This window comes from Bos indicus, chromosome 7 (assembly GCF_029378745.1).
Source record: "Bos indicus isolate NIAB-ARS_2022 breed Sahiwal x Tharparkar chromosome 7, NIAB-ARS_B.indTharparkar_mat_pri_1.0, whole genome shotgun sequence".
In the NCBI taxonomy this organism is placed as follows: Eukaryota; Metazoa; Chordata; class Mammalia; order Artiodactyla; family Bovidae; genus Bos; species Bos indicus.
In genome coordinates, this window is record NC_091766.1 from 25,606,812 (window position 1) to 25,623,343 (window position 16,532).

Genomic DNA, 16,532 nt, shown 5'->3' on the forward strand with positions numbered 1-16,532 from the left:
GAAATTAAATTTGAAATACACACACACACACACACAGAACCACAGGCCCAGGGAGCTTCAGCAGTGAGGAAGAAATAAGATCAGTTTTACAAAAACTCTTTCAGAAAATTGAGGAAGAACCAGTACTAGCCAACACCCCTTATGAGTTGAACTTAATCCTAATACCAAAACCTGACACAGATTATGACAAAAAAAGAAAATTTTAGACAAATATTTCTCATGATCATAGATTCAAAAGTCGTTAACAAAATGTTAGCAAGTAAAAAGTAGCAGAAACCATAATATTTTTTTGACCAAATATATCTTTGATCTTTGTGGAGTTTATGCCACGAATGCGAGGTTACTGAGATTCAAAATACCATATAATTTTGATAATAACAGAATAAGAGAAAAAAACCACATAACCATTTCAACAGATGTAGAAAAAGTGTAACAAAATCCAACATTCATTCATGATAAATACTACCAGCAATCTAGAAATAGAACTGTCTCAATCTGACAAATTACATCTTCTAGAACTCCACAGTTAACATCTTAATAGTGATATATTCAACTCAGTCCCCCTAAAACTGGCAACACCACAAGGATGTTTATCCTCACTGCTTCTTTACCATGGTACTGAAGGTCCTATCTATTTCAACAGGCTGACAAAATAGAAGGAGAGGGAAAAAGAGAGGGAGAGAAGAAAACACTAAAGATTGAAAAGAAAGAGTATAAACCATGTCTGTTCACAGATGACGACTTTATCTTTAGCAAAGTCACAGAACCAAGACACGTAAGTCTACTGCGTTTCTACACACAGTCATTAAAAAATTTGGAAAATGAAATTTACAATTACCATCTACCAGATGAAAAACATGACTGAGGGATACATTGAACAAAACATGCAAGATCTCTATACTGAAAAATATACAATACTGCTGACAGAAACAAAGATCTAAATAAATAGAAAGATACACCATGTTTAGAGACTGGAAGAGTCAATATTGTTAACATGACCATTCTTCCCCGGCAAAAATGTTAAGAGTGAAATCCCAAAGTCCCAGCAAGGTTTTCTGTCTTCAGAGAAATTGATACTGCCAATTCAAAAATTTTATATGGCAATACAAAGAACCTAGAAGAGTCAAAACAATTTTGAAAAAGAACAAAGTTTAAAGACTTAGAACTTATAAAGCTAAGCAATCAAAACAGGGTAGTCTTGGAATAACTGGTATAAGAATAAACGAATCAATGGAACAGGATACAATAAAGACAATACACAGAAAATTCGGTTTTCAACAACAGCACCAAAACTAATTCAGTATGGAGTAGATAGTTTGTTGACAAATGGAGCTAGACAAGTGGCTATCTAAGTGGGGGTGGAGGGGAGTGACAGCAGCGGGGAGAAACATAATCTCTGTCTCACATAATGTGAGCCTGTTCATAGTTAAAAATCTAAAACCCATACTCAACAATTATCTGTTGATGAACTGAAATACAAGGAATGTAAAAATTTGATCTTAGTCACATAGGTAGGTTTCTACTGATTTTAGATTCTCAGAACTACCTCCCAGAAATTTGATGTAGTCTGGGCTTTTATTTGAAAGTGTACTGACCTCTGTTTTTAGTGCTCCAAACCACACAGTGGTTGAAGAACTGTTCCCTTCTATTGCTCAGTTCATATAATACACTATAAATCAAAATCCAGAATTCACATCTCCATATTATAAAAGGCTGCCTGTGGTTGTCCTCTATTTCATAATGAGTTGATATTCAGAGATTAATTGTCTGTGGACAGAAGAAACTCTGGCCTGTGAAATCTAGGAAACGCAGATCTGAGTGACAGTAGAAAGCTGGCCAGCACCATCTGAGTTGCAGAACCTGTAAATTCTGTAAAATAGGAGCTTTCAAGAACACTGGCAGGATTTGCAGGATGGGAAAGAGTTCTGGGCTGCATGTGTATATGGCTAGGGCAGGGAGTATGCCAGAGGAGAAGGAAAGAGGGGACTCCATCAGCTAGTTGGCGGTGCTAGTTCTACTCCATGGAAATAGAGGACTGAGGAGATGGTTCTCTAACTTGCCACTAATAGCTTCAAATAGTACCCTCCTCCCATTATTACTATATTCCAATCAAGACTGAAACTAAAAACCTTGCATTTTCTAAGTTTTAACTCTTTTTCTTCCCCTGAATGTTTCCGTATTATTTTTATCCTAGACTTCATAATCAGACACCATTATACTTCTTTACAGGGCTTCCCTGGTAGCTCAGCTGGTAAAGAATCCACCTGCAATGCAGGAGACCCCAGTTCAATTCCTGGTTCGAGAAGATCCCCTAGAGAAGGGATAGGCTACCCACACCAGTATCCTTGGGCTTCCCTGGTGGCTCACTCGGTAAAGAATCTGGCTGCAATGTGGGAGACCTGGGTTCGATCCCTGGGTTGAGAAGATCCCCTGGTGGAAGGCATGGCAACCCACTCCAGTATTCTTGCCTGGAGAATTCCCATGGACAAGAGGAGGCTGGCTGTCTGCAGTCCATGGGGTCACAAAGAGTTGAACACGACTGAGCGACTAAGCACAGAACAGCACATTTCTTTACAAGTTGACAGTTAATTTCTATTTTTTAAAAAACTACACTTCTCTAGATTCTACCTGTTTAAATCTCTAAAAGGTACTGTTAAAGTCAGTGTAAAGGCTACTTCAGTTCAGTTCAGTCACTCAGTCGTGTCCGACTCTTTGCGAGCCCGTGAATTGCAGAGCACCAGGCCTCCCTGTCCATCACCACCTCCCGGAGTTCACTCAGACTCACGTCCATCGAGTCAGTGATGCCATCCAGCCATCTCATCCTCTGTCATCCCCTTCTCCTCCTGCCCCCAATCCCTCCCAGCATCAGAGTCTTTTCCAATGAGTCAACTCTTCGCATGAGGTGGCCAAAGTACTGGAGTTTCAGCTTTAGCATCATTCCTTCCAAAGAAATCCCAGGGCTGATCTCCTTCAGAATGGACTGGTTAGATCTCCTTGCGGTCCAAGGAACTCTCAAGAGTCTTCTCCAACACCACAGTTCAAAAGCATCAATTCTTCGGCACTCAGCTTTCTTCACGTCCAACTCTCACATCCATACATGACCACTGGAAAAACCATAGCCTTGACTAGACGGACCTTTGTTGGCAAACTAATGTCTCTGCTTTTGAATATGCTATCTAGGTTGGTCATAACTTTCCTTCCAAGGAGTAAGCGTCTTTTAATTTCATGGCTGCAGTCACCATCTGCAGTGATTTTGGAGCCCCCCAAAAAATAAAGTCTGACACTGTTTCCACTGTTTCCCTATCTATTTGCCATGAAGTGATGGGACCAGATGCCATGATCTTACTTAGTAACATTAAATCTCTCCTATGGCATAAAGAACAAAACACATTTCACACACTTCCGTGGAGTTGGAAGCACACACCTTATAAAATGAGAATAAAATATTATTCAGTATTAATATAGAAAAATACATATTATAATTAAGAACCAAGATAAAACAAATGAAACTGTCAAACACTACCTCAAAGTAGTTTATATTAATTACTACATGCTCAAGTTTATTTTATTTTTTTTTTTTTTTGGCAAAGTGATGTCTTTATTTTTATTTATTTTTTTTTTTTTTTTAAGATTTTATTCAGATATACACATGCTCCCCATCCTGAACCCTCCTCCCTCCCCCCTCCCCATACCATCCCCCTGGGCCTTCCCAGTTTAAAAGAGGGCTCTTGAAAATGAAATTATTAAACAGAGCAACCACAATCAGCAATATTTTGAGTAAAATATTTTCTTGTTAATTCCCTTAATAGTCAACTTTCAATCCTCAGTGATTGGGCTAGAGGGCATCCAATGCAGATATTGCTATTCCCATTGCATCTCTACCTAACTCTTTGCACCCTGACCTTCTAGATAGTTCCAGTTCCCCTGATCTCCCATTATGCAGCCCTTTCAAGGAAGAAGTCAAAATTAAGTCCTCAGTGACTGGGATAGAGGGCATTCAGTGTAGGCACCCCTGGTCCCACAATACTGAAAGATAACCCCATCTATACACGAAGCAAGTCTGAAAGTTTGTTTTAAACCATAACCCCCTCTCTATCTTTTTGCTCCCTGCAAAATTTTACTGAACAAGGATTCCTTGTTCCAGAGAGATTCCCAGTCTGGCATTTGCTGCTGTCATCCTATAGTCTCATTTGTAAGTCCTCTTTTCCCTGCCTATTCTATGCTTCCTGGAGCTATAGGCACATCACATTCAGTACTTCACAGGTGCTCTTATTAAGTAAAGTGTTTACAGAATTGGGGTACTCAAATTTCTTTTTCTTCTTCACTTATTTTGTAGAATAATTACCTAAAGGATAAATCTCTTATTCATTTCTTTCTTATACTGAGTTGAGGTAAGGAAATTTTCATTCAGAAAGCCTGATTCACACTAGATTCTTTATCAATTTTCAAAATAAATTAGTTCTCCAGCATTCTACAAAGGTAAAAATGAGATTTTGTATGTTTGTGTGATGTCTGTGAAGCTAGGGATTTTATCTTATATTATGCTTTCATTTAAATCAGTTATAATTAGTAGTACTCCTGTTCAAACTATCCAAAGTATTAGCTTTTTCAAGTTGGCTCCTCAGTCCTTTTAACATGAAACAATAGCCTTTGTTATCTTCTTTACTTACTGATGAGAAAAGATGTCTAGACTTGTCTAGTACATGTCCTACCCGGATATGGAATCAGTAATTTCTCCAAGGTCCCCTGGTTCCTTGGAATGAAAATACACAATGTGGGCACTAGGGGTGCTCACTGACTGGGCTGACCATCCGTGACAGGTGATTTTTGTGGAGAGAGCTAAGAAATACACTCTTTGGGGATAAACTGTATGATTCATACTGGTATTTTTAATTTAGAATCATGAATACAGAATAAAATGTAATCTCACCAGTTTTATACCTATATCCACTTTTTCCCATGTGGTAATACTGTTTTACCAAGAAACCAAAATAAATTCTGTTAGGGATCTCAAAGTCTATGAAGCATATATAGAGGAGACAGGAGTTTACATTCATTGCAAGAATCTACAGGAACTTTAACTGCAGATAATGCAGCTCACTTATATTCTATAAAAGATCAACTAGGTTTCTAACATCATTGACTGATCTAAATGAAAAATCAATGCCTTCTAGTAAAGCTTCAAAGTATTTGGTCATTTCTTTAAATTAACGGCTTCTCTTTTCCTATAGGTTTCATTATCTCAGCAAACATATTTACTTTGTCATTTAAGAATAAGTGGTAACATAAGAATTTCAAATTATATAATTCCATATATATATGTTTTATATATATATATTATGTTTATATATATATATATTTATATGTGTGTGTGTGTGTGTTTTTCCCTATAGTTTTAGTTTACTCTGTAAACTGACTTATCATTTTGAGGGAAGTCAGACAAAACTGCAACACGGTACTTTTTTGGGACACAGCTTCATGCATTCCACATTCTCATACTTTGTCCATGACCCAGGACAGAAGATTGGATACAAGTCTCTGAAGTATTTGTAAAAATATATAAAAACTACTGGTAGTACTGCATGAAGTGGTTTTTTAGTCACAATGCAGGAAAATCTATACTTTCCAGAAGTTTGAACTCCCATAGAGAACAGTCTGGGGTTTGTGCTGACAGTGGGTCTGTGCCCCAATCCCCTTGAGGCTCACAATCTAGATTTGAAGGGCTGAAGACAAGGAGAAAGTCGATGATGATTTGCTGATCCTCTCAAATAACTAATACTGCATCCATTTCTCCTTCTACTTCCATTCCCTAATAGTAGCAGAATGAAATGAGGCATGGGGCACCTAGTTGACAAGCAACCAAGAACCTCTCAGCATTGCCTGATTAACTCTCGGGCATACCCACATCTTAGACCCCAACTTCATGTACACATAAAACAGCCAACACACAGTCATAACTGTACTGATATGAGCTACCAGCTTCCGCTAGGGCCACAGTGATCTGAATCCTCTGAAACATAAGATATATGAAGAGACTGGGGAAAAATGAAAAGCTGAATCTGGTTCTTTCCCCAAGTACTAATACAGATAAAGCAGAAGTTGTATGTACGTAACGTTAAATACAGATCTGCAAAATAGTTGAGGCAGATGGAACAGGCAGATGCCCTCCTCAGTTGATCTGCTATGACAAATTTATAGGAGCTGGTACACATCTTCTCTTCTTTCTCTCAGCATCTTCCCCTCCAGCTGAATGATGAGTTCTGCTTTAGAAAATGGACTTCTTTTCTTCTTGTTCTCAGGGGTCCCAAAACCATTCTCCTGCTGTCTTGGGTATTCTTCCTGGCAAGAGTAAAACCTTACAAGGCAGATCTTGTGGGCTCCAATACAACAGGCCTCAGGGTACCCTCAGAAGAGAGCTGGATTTGAGGGTATGGATTCAGGTTTAACTTACACAAGCTGTTAAGACCATGAGGAACATTTCCTTCAGTGGGGAGGAACGAGGTGACACCTGTATAATACTGACCAAATGCAGGCTGCACAACACTAATCCAAGGGCGAAATCCTGGGAGGAGGTAACAAAGGGTGCCTCAACGGAGAAGAAACCCAGTTAGAAGCTCCATTCTTGCTACCAGACACCTGAACACCTGAACAATTTGAAGCATACATGTTTGTGTATGGATCAATTTAAAATTTTATATTCAAAATCTACTTCAGAAGTGCTCAACAGCAACTTTCTTGCCTATACAGAACCCAAAATGTTGTTTTTAAGGTAAAAAATAGAAATATTTTTAAATCTGTTTATTTAGTGTCAGTAATCCAATGACGATGATGTGAAAAGACTGAATTTACCTCCTCGTACAAACCCATTAGTAGCTATTGCTGATGTAGACAATCCTGTGATAGTTGTCACGACAGTGGCCATTGCTATTACAATGACTGACAGACCTTCAGGGAAAGAGAAAAGAGAACTTGAGAATACTTGTAGTCTCATTTAAATCTGCCACATCTAGAACTGATGAGTCTAAGTATACTGAATTAACATTATAACTTACAAATTATCTTACTTTTAACCCATTTTAGATCAAATCCAGAATTAGAAAAAGGGACATTAAGACAACTGTCTGACACAAAGGAGAATGTAGCCTAGAATGATTCCAACTGATTGAATTTTATGAACTTTAGAATTTTATGAACTCAGTTGAATTTTATGAACTTTATTGAATTTTATGAACTCAGTTACTTTGCCTACTCATTCTCAAATGAATCAACAGTATGTAATTTCACTCACCTATTCCAGCTTGACCCACAATCCATGACAATCTAATAAAGAGCATCACTCCCCAAATGTTTAACATACAACGTACCTAGAAGAGGAAGAGCCAAGTCACAGATGAAAAGTAATTAAATACAATACACAGTAAATGCTCAACTAGCCAATAGCTGGATAACATACTTTTAAAACTACAGAAAGTCATTTCAAATCTCTTATCCGAAGATTTTCTTTAACAGATATTTTTAAAAAGAGCTTTAGTGAGAGCTTCAATGTGAGCTAACTAAAGTATAAATATGATGTAATATATGAGTGTGTATATATTTTACACACACACACACACAAATTATGTGAAGCAGCAGAAGCAAATGAACAAGAAAGATACAAGGAATATTTTAAGACTTCAGCCCTAAAGAAGAGCGGTGTATGTTCTGCCTTTTCAAACCAAGTAAGTTTAATTTTTAACTTACTCCTTAATAACATCCTCATTTCATAATTTCTAAGTAGCCTTAAATAATTCTGTAATATTCGTCAACTCAAATGCTAACTATTGACACGTTTCAGAAACCAAAACTCTTTGTAAGACAATATCCCCAACTTATTTTTACTTTTATTTATTATGCTCATACACAGTATACAGTCTTCTGAAATGCTAAAATCTAAGACTAGGCAAACAATACAACCCAGAGCATAAAATGCATTCTACCAATTAGACAATAAAACTATGGCTAGAACTGGAACTTTCCCTCTACTCCCCTAAATATCAACACAACTCTAATTTAGCGCTTCCAGAGTCTCAGTCAGACTGTCTACTCTAGTTAGATCCTTAGAGCCTATTCAAACACAGGGGAAAAAAAAAAAAAGTAAATCTGAACCTTAGTTACCTAAACCTGTCTACTGATGTGATCTCAACATAAATATTTCTCCTATATTCTGCTGCTTAACTTCTACACATTTCTCTTCAAAAGACAATCTGGTAGCAGGAAAGGAAGCAGGCACATTTCAGCTATGCTGCCTGCCCAGCTTCCTTGATCCTGCTGCTCCCATCAATGTAACAGCTTCATACTTAATTTCTGAGAAGTGACAATATGTGAGATTCATAAGAGGTTATATAATATAATTCAGAGGTAACCAAGTATAATTCAATTAAATGAATAAGCATATTTCCTTTACCCAATTTAATACCCAGAAGAAAAGGAGGTATAAGTTATTAATTTGGTTCTCCTTAAAAACCAGATAAAACTGTTTTAGGAAGAGAAAACATTATTTGAGAATTAATGATAATACTAGGAAGACTTTCTAATAAACAGAAATATGTGACTCTAAAATTAGGTCTATAGGTACATACTAGAACACCCTTAATCCAGCCAAACTTCACGACTCCTTTACTTTCCGCAGTGTATGTGACCACAGCCTCTCTGGTTGGTGTGCTTTCTTCTCCATTTGCAAAGCCATCCTCAAAAGGTTCCTGGTCATAAGAGGAAATGTGAATTATGCTTAAGAGTTATTTAACATTTAAAACCACTTGATAAAACAATCATCACTAAACACACTTAACCATGTTTAAGGAGGGCACAGTACAGAATTCCAAGAACCAAGAGTTTCTAAATATTTTACCTGAAAGTGAAAGTCACTCAGTTGTGACCGACTCTTTGCGACCCCATGGACTATACAGTCCATGAATTCTCCAGGCCAGAATACTGGAGTGGGTAGCCTTTCCCTTCTCCAGGGGATCTTCCCAACCCAGGGATCGAAAATGTAAATCAATAAAGTGGAAGAAAACCTTAATCATTGAGTTTTAAACCTGTAAATCTTATTGTGACATCAAATCCATTTTAATAATTTCAAATTTTAATTACATTTTGGTGGTATCCCGAGAACATAAAGAATACTATTTGCTAAGTATAGGCTAGCCAGGTGGGTCAATTCAGACCTTGTCTCTCTAGTCTCAACTTCATATTGCCCGGATGCATCCAACCCATATCTGAAATTTCAGTGTTAACACTGTCAAACTCCTCTTTGGAACCAATGAACGCTTTTCTCTGTACAGTTGCTGATAGTGGGACTCTGTTGACCCCAAGGTTCACTCCTAACTGCTGTCTTTACTCAGTACTTCATTCAGTGCTCTTCACTCTTGCCTGACTTTTCTCAGATTCAGACATGAACTGGTTGACACAGTGCATTTTCACAAGTGTTTCCCTCTAAGGCTTTTATGTTTCACGTCTGATTCTATAATTCTTAGTTTCTGTTCTTTACATTCTCTTTCCCTGTCCATAGTTCCTTTTTTTTTTCTTTTTTTTTTATAGTTCCTTTTAAAGAATCATTTTCAGTGGTTGCACACTCTACTGAATTCTGAATATAATTTTTCTCACAAAAATGAGCTGAAGCAAGTTTTGTGTTACAACAGAGTGAAATGTATGTAATAATACAAACTTCCTTTTTTCCTTTGACTTCTGCTAGCCAAGTAGATTCAAATGCATTGTTGCTGATGGTTTTTCAAAGTGCTGTCAACCAAGACCTGCTGTTGTTTAGTCGCTAAGTTCTGTCCAACTCTTTTGCGACCCCATGGACTACAGTCTGCCAGGCTTCTCTGTGCATGGGACTTCCCAGGCAAAGATACTGGAGTGGGTTGCCATTTCCTTCTCCAGGGGATCTTCCCAACCCAGGGATTGAACCAGCGTCTCTTACATTGGCAGGCAGATTCTTAACTACTGAGCTACATGTGTTTTTTATTTATCCTGGGTATACATATAGAATTGCTAGACCATGAAGTACTTGTTGCAATGACTACATCTTTTCATCTTTCTCACCTCTTCTCTATCAGACTGCAGACTGTTACTCCTCATTTCAGTCAATGTATCTGCCTATTTTTAGCCCTCTTTCTCACGTAGAATTTGACATAAACCAGTAACAGCTAAACATGTTAGAAACATGTACAAACAGGAAAAATGTAATCAGGGGCCTGGTAGCTCAGCACCCCACTTTGGCTTTATGTCCACCGCCGTTTACGTTCTAGACAGTAGGACATCACTGATGAGTTCCCCAAGCCTTGCCCCCAAAAGAGAACTGATGACTCAACTGTTCCATTATCCAAATAAAACAAGAACAAAAATGTCTGCCTTTTAACTCAATTACCTTTAAAATAGCCAGAAGTTCCTTAGATTTCACTCTAGGATATTTAATGCTCTTCAGTTATAAAATAACAGTTTAAATTATTATATAACCTGCAAGTATTACAAGAAAATTCAATACCTATAATAATGAAGAGAGACTTTCTATTCCCATTTCTATTAAAAGAAAACTAAAGATGTGTGTACCTAACAGGCTACTTTCTCTAAGGCTAAGTACTAATGTGGGTGTCTTTAATAATTCAGAAGCAAGATGGCATCTCAAAATTTTTGCTGTGGGTGTTTATTAGAATTCAACCTCAAAGTTGACAATCTAGCAATAATTATACTACTTTCCACTATACTATGAACTATTATTTAAGACACAAAATAAGGTTTTTCTGCATGAATAATGTATTTTAAAACAAAGAGGAGTCCAAATAAACTTTTAACTTCCTTATCATGTTACAATAGCTCTACTTTAAAAAGTGTTATTAATCTTTAAAATACAATTCAAAAGTTAAAATCAATTATGTCATTTATATTTAAATCAACAAATTTAAGTTAATGAAATTGGGTTTATAATTATATTAATTTCCAAAATAATAGGAAACCAACATAGAATACACATTTTGTTTCTATAAATACATTAGTTTCAGAGAAATAGGGACACTGTTGAGTATGGCATTTTATCTATACACACACACACACACACACACACTATTATATACAAATCTTACTACCAGAAGAATTTCACATGTACAATTATGGACTATATATTATACTGACAGAAGGTACATAAATAAAATCTTCTATCTACCATTTTTAGACAAACATTTTTTTTTTTTTTTTTTTACTGTTTTTCATATAATGAATACAATGTCAGAAAGAAATGATTTTTTGGATAATACCATATTGAATGAGATGGACCAAATTAATTCAAATATATTTAGGGACATAATCTTTCAAAATGTAGCACTGTAAACCTGAACCTACAAAGCAGGGATTGAGACTGGGAGCAAGAATGGGGTGGGGAAGAGAGGCAAAGGAAACAATGGAAGACCCAGAGAGGTAGGCCCTCAGTGACTGGAAGGATTTCTCAATGGAACAGAGAGAGATACTGATCAATTATGTCAGTCTGAAAAGAAAATGATTAATTCAATTGGACATACTGAATTTGAGGAGCCATGAAACAAAGAGTTCTATCAGGCTATTAAAAAATTCATGACTGGAACTTAGGAGAGGGGCCAGGGATAAAGAGCTAGTGGGGGAAGCTACCGGAAAAAAATGAAGAGAGAAACTTCGGGAGAGAAAACCTGAGTAACTGACCATTTTTCTGAGACTACAAAAAATATAAGAATGAAAAGGAACTGATTTCCATGGTCATCATTTCTTTGCAGGGAGTAGAGAAAAGTAGAATTTTTACACTATGGATACTCTCCCTTGTATATTCAAATTTCGACCTCAACTTGATCATTCTTTCTCCTCTAATCATGGTTATCTTTTTGCTATACACTGCACATCCCACCTCCAAATGCCCAGCCAAACTTGCTGAAATACTATACAGTCTATTTATCAATGCTCACCGATCTGGCTTCACCATGCTACAACACTGAAATGTTTCAAGACATTCAAAGTCTTCTCTGCTACCAAATATAATGTCTAATGTACATTTTTTAGTCTCTCTCTCAAAGGTCTTTTGAAGTAGCTCATGATACTGTTGACAAACCCCTCTTTCTTCAAACATTTTTTGAAATACCATACTCTCTCAGCCTCTTTCCCCCAGCATTTACTTATTTATTTATTTTTCTTACCCCCAGCATTTAAATGGCAGAAGTCAGTTCAACACTTGGTCTTAGACCCATCTCTTTTTTTCACCCTATTTCTTCCCTATGGTCATCTCACCAGACCTGTAGCTTTAACCACCATCCATATGTGACGAGTAATAAGTGATGGCTCCCATACATTTCCAGATCAGATGTCCCCTCTGAATTTCAGCCTGCTATGTAAATACTGATGTTGTCACTTGAACAGTTCATTATGTTTACTACTCTAGCTCTTACCATATAAGAAAAAAAGAAATTGTCAATGTATCACAAACAACAACTTTTTTCTAAATGAAAAGGAAAGGGAGGTAGTTTCTCTCTTTTGGATTAGTTTTTAATTCTTAAACGTTTTGGTGAACACAAATATCAAAAAAGGTATTTGATCAGAAAGACAGTAAGTTCTTAATAATTAACATTGTTTATAATATAAATTAATTTATTCTGCAATGCATGTCTTTAAGAATTTATAGTTTTTCAGTTTGTAATATCCAAAAGTTAACTTGTCTTTTAATTCACTGGTTTAAATTATCTTTTACATATCAGAAGTCATAGTTCATATTCTGCGTGACCTAAGAGAGAATACTACTTCAATACAAGGGGTTGGTTTAATGATGATTCCTCAGTAAAAAAAAAAATTTCTTGCCAAATTGACCTGTTGTTTCTTCCCTAACATAAGATTCCTGAGCATTTTAGAGACAAACTAGGATGAAGCCAGATTTCTTTTTACAATAATGGACAAAAACAAAGCTTTAGGAAAAAATACTTATCCAAGGATTTTTTAATTACAGTTAAAAACGTCTCACTGGCTCTGTAACCTAGAGTGCAGTAATATCTTCTGTGTACATCCTCACCATGGGCACGCCAATGCACTTTTCATTGACAAATGCTTTAAGTACATATCACATTAAAATGTCACAGTTGTTCTCTTTCTTTGGACATGCCAGTTATTTAAGACCACAAAAATTTCATCTTAAGTGTGCAAAGTTGTATAGATGGTGTTTGTGACATCACTAGACAAGGATGTGAATACCCACGAAAGATGATCATGCAGGGATCAGAATGATTTATGATCACATGCTTTTTCCAAAGTTGAATAAAGGGGCTTATTATTGTGTAAAGGAAAATCAAGACTGTCTAGACAGTGCAACTTCTGAATACAGTTAAAAAATACTAATAACACATTTGGGCAAAGCCTATTCCCTATCCATTTTTATACAAATTCATTCTGTTTTTACCATTAAACTGGTAAAGCCTTGGTAAAAAGTATCTCAGCTCAGCAATTGTAGATCATAGTAGGCAAAAGACAGTAAGCTACACACTTTTTTTTTTAATTTGGGAGAAGGGGAAAATGTTCGGGTTTTTATTGCTTTACTGATGTTTTAAAGAATTGAGCAAAGCTGTATCAAACTCTCTCTTGAGATCTACGGCTACTAAAATATCGTTTCCAGACAGACTTAAGGCTGCTGAAATATGGACACCCTTTGAAGAGGGAAATGTTCCAATCCCTTAAAATAACTCCTGATATTCTTTTATTTGAAGATCCTACAGTTGCAAAAAGCAGTTTCTGGCATAAACTACAACCACATCCTTCCATTCATTCATTAAACAAATATTTACTAATTGATTTTATTAAGAACCATGCTAAGGACTTTTCAGCCCTCCCAGAATTCATATTTTTATAGTAGAGACTAAAAATGAAAGGTAGGTTTTCTATCTTTTATTCAGGGCATTTTATTTTCTACTATACCAGTAAATCTCAAGCAGTCAAAGAAACGGTTGGGTGCTTCTTTTCAAGTCACAGCCTCTTTATGAAAGTTTGTTTCCTAATCTGTAAAATGGTATAATAATCCCTGCCTACGTGTACCACCTCCTTGGAGTCTCAAAACTACAAATAAAGATCAATGTGTTACAGCCACATATACCAGTTGGGCCTTCTTAGAGCTTGACTATCAAGTCAGCTGATATGACTTGATTGTAGTCCAGCAATTTAACTTTGAATGCCATGTGAGAAATGTGAGAGTGTGACTCACAGTTAATACATTTCAAAAGGATTAGCAGAAAACTTATTCCTAGGTGGCCCGGCTTTTCAATGCCTGGCCACTTCTCAACAAGGACAAGATTACACACTCAGTTGACCCCATCAGAGTAAAGGCAGCAGTTTCCCTGGGGCTGCACATGTCTCAGCGCCCACACAATGCTGCTCTCATGGCACCTGCTGGGAAGCTCAAACCCACCATGTTACATGGAGGACCAAAGCGCATGCCAGTGAGCATTCCTTAACTCCTCTTACAACTAGGGACCCTTCTCCTTCTGTCCTCACACTGTATCTCTGATATATATGTTGCATTAAACCTCAATCATGCTTTATGGTCTCATGAATGCAAGGGGACGACAGAGGACGAGATGGTTGGATGGCATCACCAACTCAATGGACATGGGTTTGGGTGGACTCCGGGAGTTGGTGATGGACAGGGAGGCCTAGCGTGCTGCGATTCATGGGGTCGCAAAGAGTTGGACATGACTGAGCGACTGAACTGAACTGAATGCATGCTTCTATGTAAAGGTCCACTTATTTAGAGGAAAAGATAGTGTTACTTCGGCAACTAGAAAGTAGTTATTAAACTAACACACCAACTTACAGAGTTACTGTGAGGGTTGTATAAGATAGGGTATTCATTTACATAGAAACACAAAGTTAAAATTATTGAAGATGAAAATTGCAAAAAGAAGAAAAACAAGAAACAATATTAGATAGCTTTAGTTTTCCAACATGACAAAATTATATGTACTGGCTAATCACTTTCTGGCTGCCACAAAATATGGGCTAATGAATCATTTACCCTGCCAAATGAAGACTAGGGAACTATACTGCATTACAGCATTTTGAACTATGAAGTAACATTTGGATTCTAAACACAACTGATGTGACTTTTTAGACAGTAAATCAACCTTACCAAATTATCTTAAGCCACAGGGGAAAAAAAACATGAACAGGAATACAATGTTGGGGGCAGATATAAAACTATAAAAGTTCAAATGCATTTAACAACTACTTATTTAGAAGACTGAAGAAGGAAATGGTAACCCACTCCAGTATTCTTACCTGGAGAATTCCATGGACAGGGAAGCCTGGCGGGCTACAGTCCATGGCCGTCACAAAGAGTCGGACATGACTGAGCGACTAACACTATTTAGAAGATGCTATGCATAGGGTGGTAGCTGCTCTCTATCAGAGAACAGAGAAATTTTTAAATATACAAAAATGCTTTTCCTTATTCAGGTTATCAAGTTATCTATTCATTGATGTGGCTGTGGCTGCTGCTGCTGCTAAGTCGCTTCAGTCATGTCCGACTCTGTGCGACCCCATAGACGGCAGCCCACCAAGCTCCCCCGTCCCTGGGATTCTCTAGGCAAGACACTAGAGTGGGTTGCCATTTCCTTCTCCAATGCATGAAAGTGAAAAGTGAAAGTGAAGTCGCTCAGTCGTGTCCAACTCTTAGCGACCCCAGGGACTGCAGCCTACCAGGCTCCTCCGTCCACAGGATTTTCCAGGCAAGAGTACTAGAGTGGGTTGCCATTACCTTCTCCAGCGGTTGTGGCAGACAATGCTAAAAATTTCTGTTAACTACAACCACCAAAAAGCTCAAAAGTCCAGCATGAAGGGTGATCACATATAAGTAGAACTGAAACATTAATCCATTCCAGAAGTTTCAAATTCTTCCAAATTAATATTTGTACTAAATGAAAAACAAGTAGGAAAAGCCTATTTAACAGTGCAACAATCTGCCTGAGATGTTAAATACACTGTATTTTCATCTGTTTCTGAGCAATTCTCTTATTATTTCCTATAACTACATACACACATGGAAAATATCACAGAGAAAAGGATGATTTTTTTCCCCCATGACTTTTAAAGAGTTTGACTCTGGATATGAATTGATTTGTAGGTTAGGCAATAATTTGGTTTTGTATATTTGGACTCCTATTATCTGTCTGGCTTCCTTTCATAACAGCCAGCATTTACTGAAAGCCTACTGTGTGCCAGACATTTCCCTAAACGTGTACACATCCTCTTTCCCTGAACTGGAATATCTTTGAGAGATAGATATAATCTCTACCTAACAAAGACGGAAACAGTCTTTTGATAGGTTAACTTACCCAAGCCATGCAGCTGTTAATGTGGCAATGCAGAGAATCTTCTAAACGAGAGAATTCCACATACTACAGTGAGTGAGCCAAAGTGAATTATTTTAAGCTGTCTATTTTGGGTAGGAGGACAATAGACAAATTGCCCAACTTAAGAACTGTCCTGCTTATACTTCCCAATTC

The 16,532-nt window shown here is 37.1% G+C and overlaps 1 protein-coding gene across 2 annotated transcripts in view; it reads right to left on the minus strand.

Moving 5' to 3' along the window:
- Positions 1–16,532, minus strand: part of SLC12A2 (solute carrier family 12 member 2) — a 93,867-nt gene that overhangs the window by 59,532 nt on the left and 17,803 nt on the right. For both annotated transcript variants that reach the window (XM_019964597.2, XM_019964596.2), the window contains exons 2-4: positions 8,619–8,738; positions 7,289–7,364; positions 6,850–6,945 (exon numbers count right to left, since the gene is read on the minus strand). In XM_019964597.2, the coding sequence (XP_019820156.2) occupies positions 6,850–6,945; positions 7,289–7,364; positions 8,619–8,738 (292 nt within the window). The remainder of the gene's footprint in view (positions 1–6,849; positions 6,946–7,288; positions 7,365–8,618; positions 8,739–16,532) is intronic.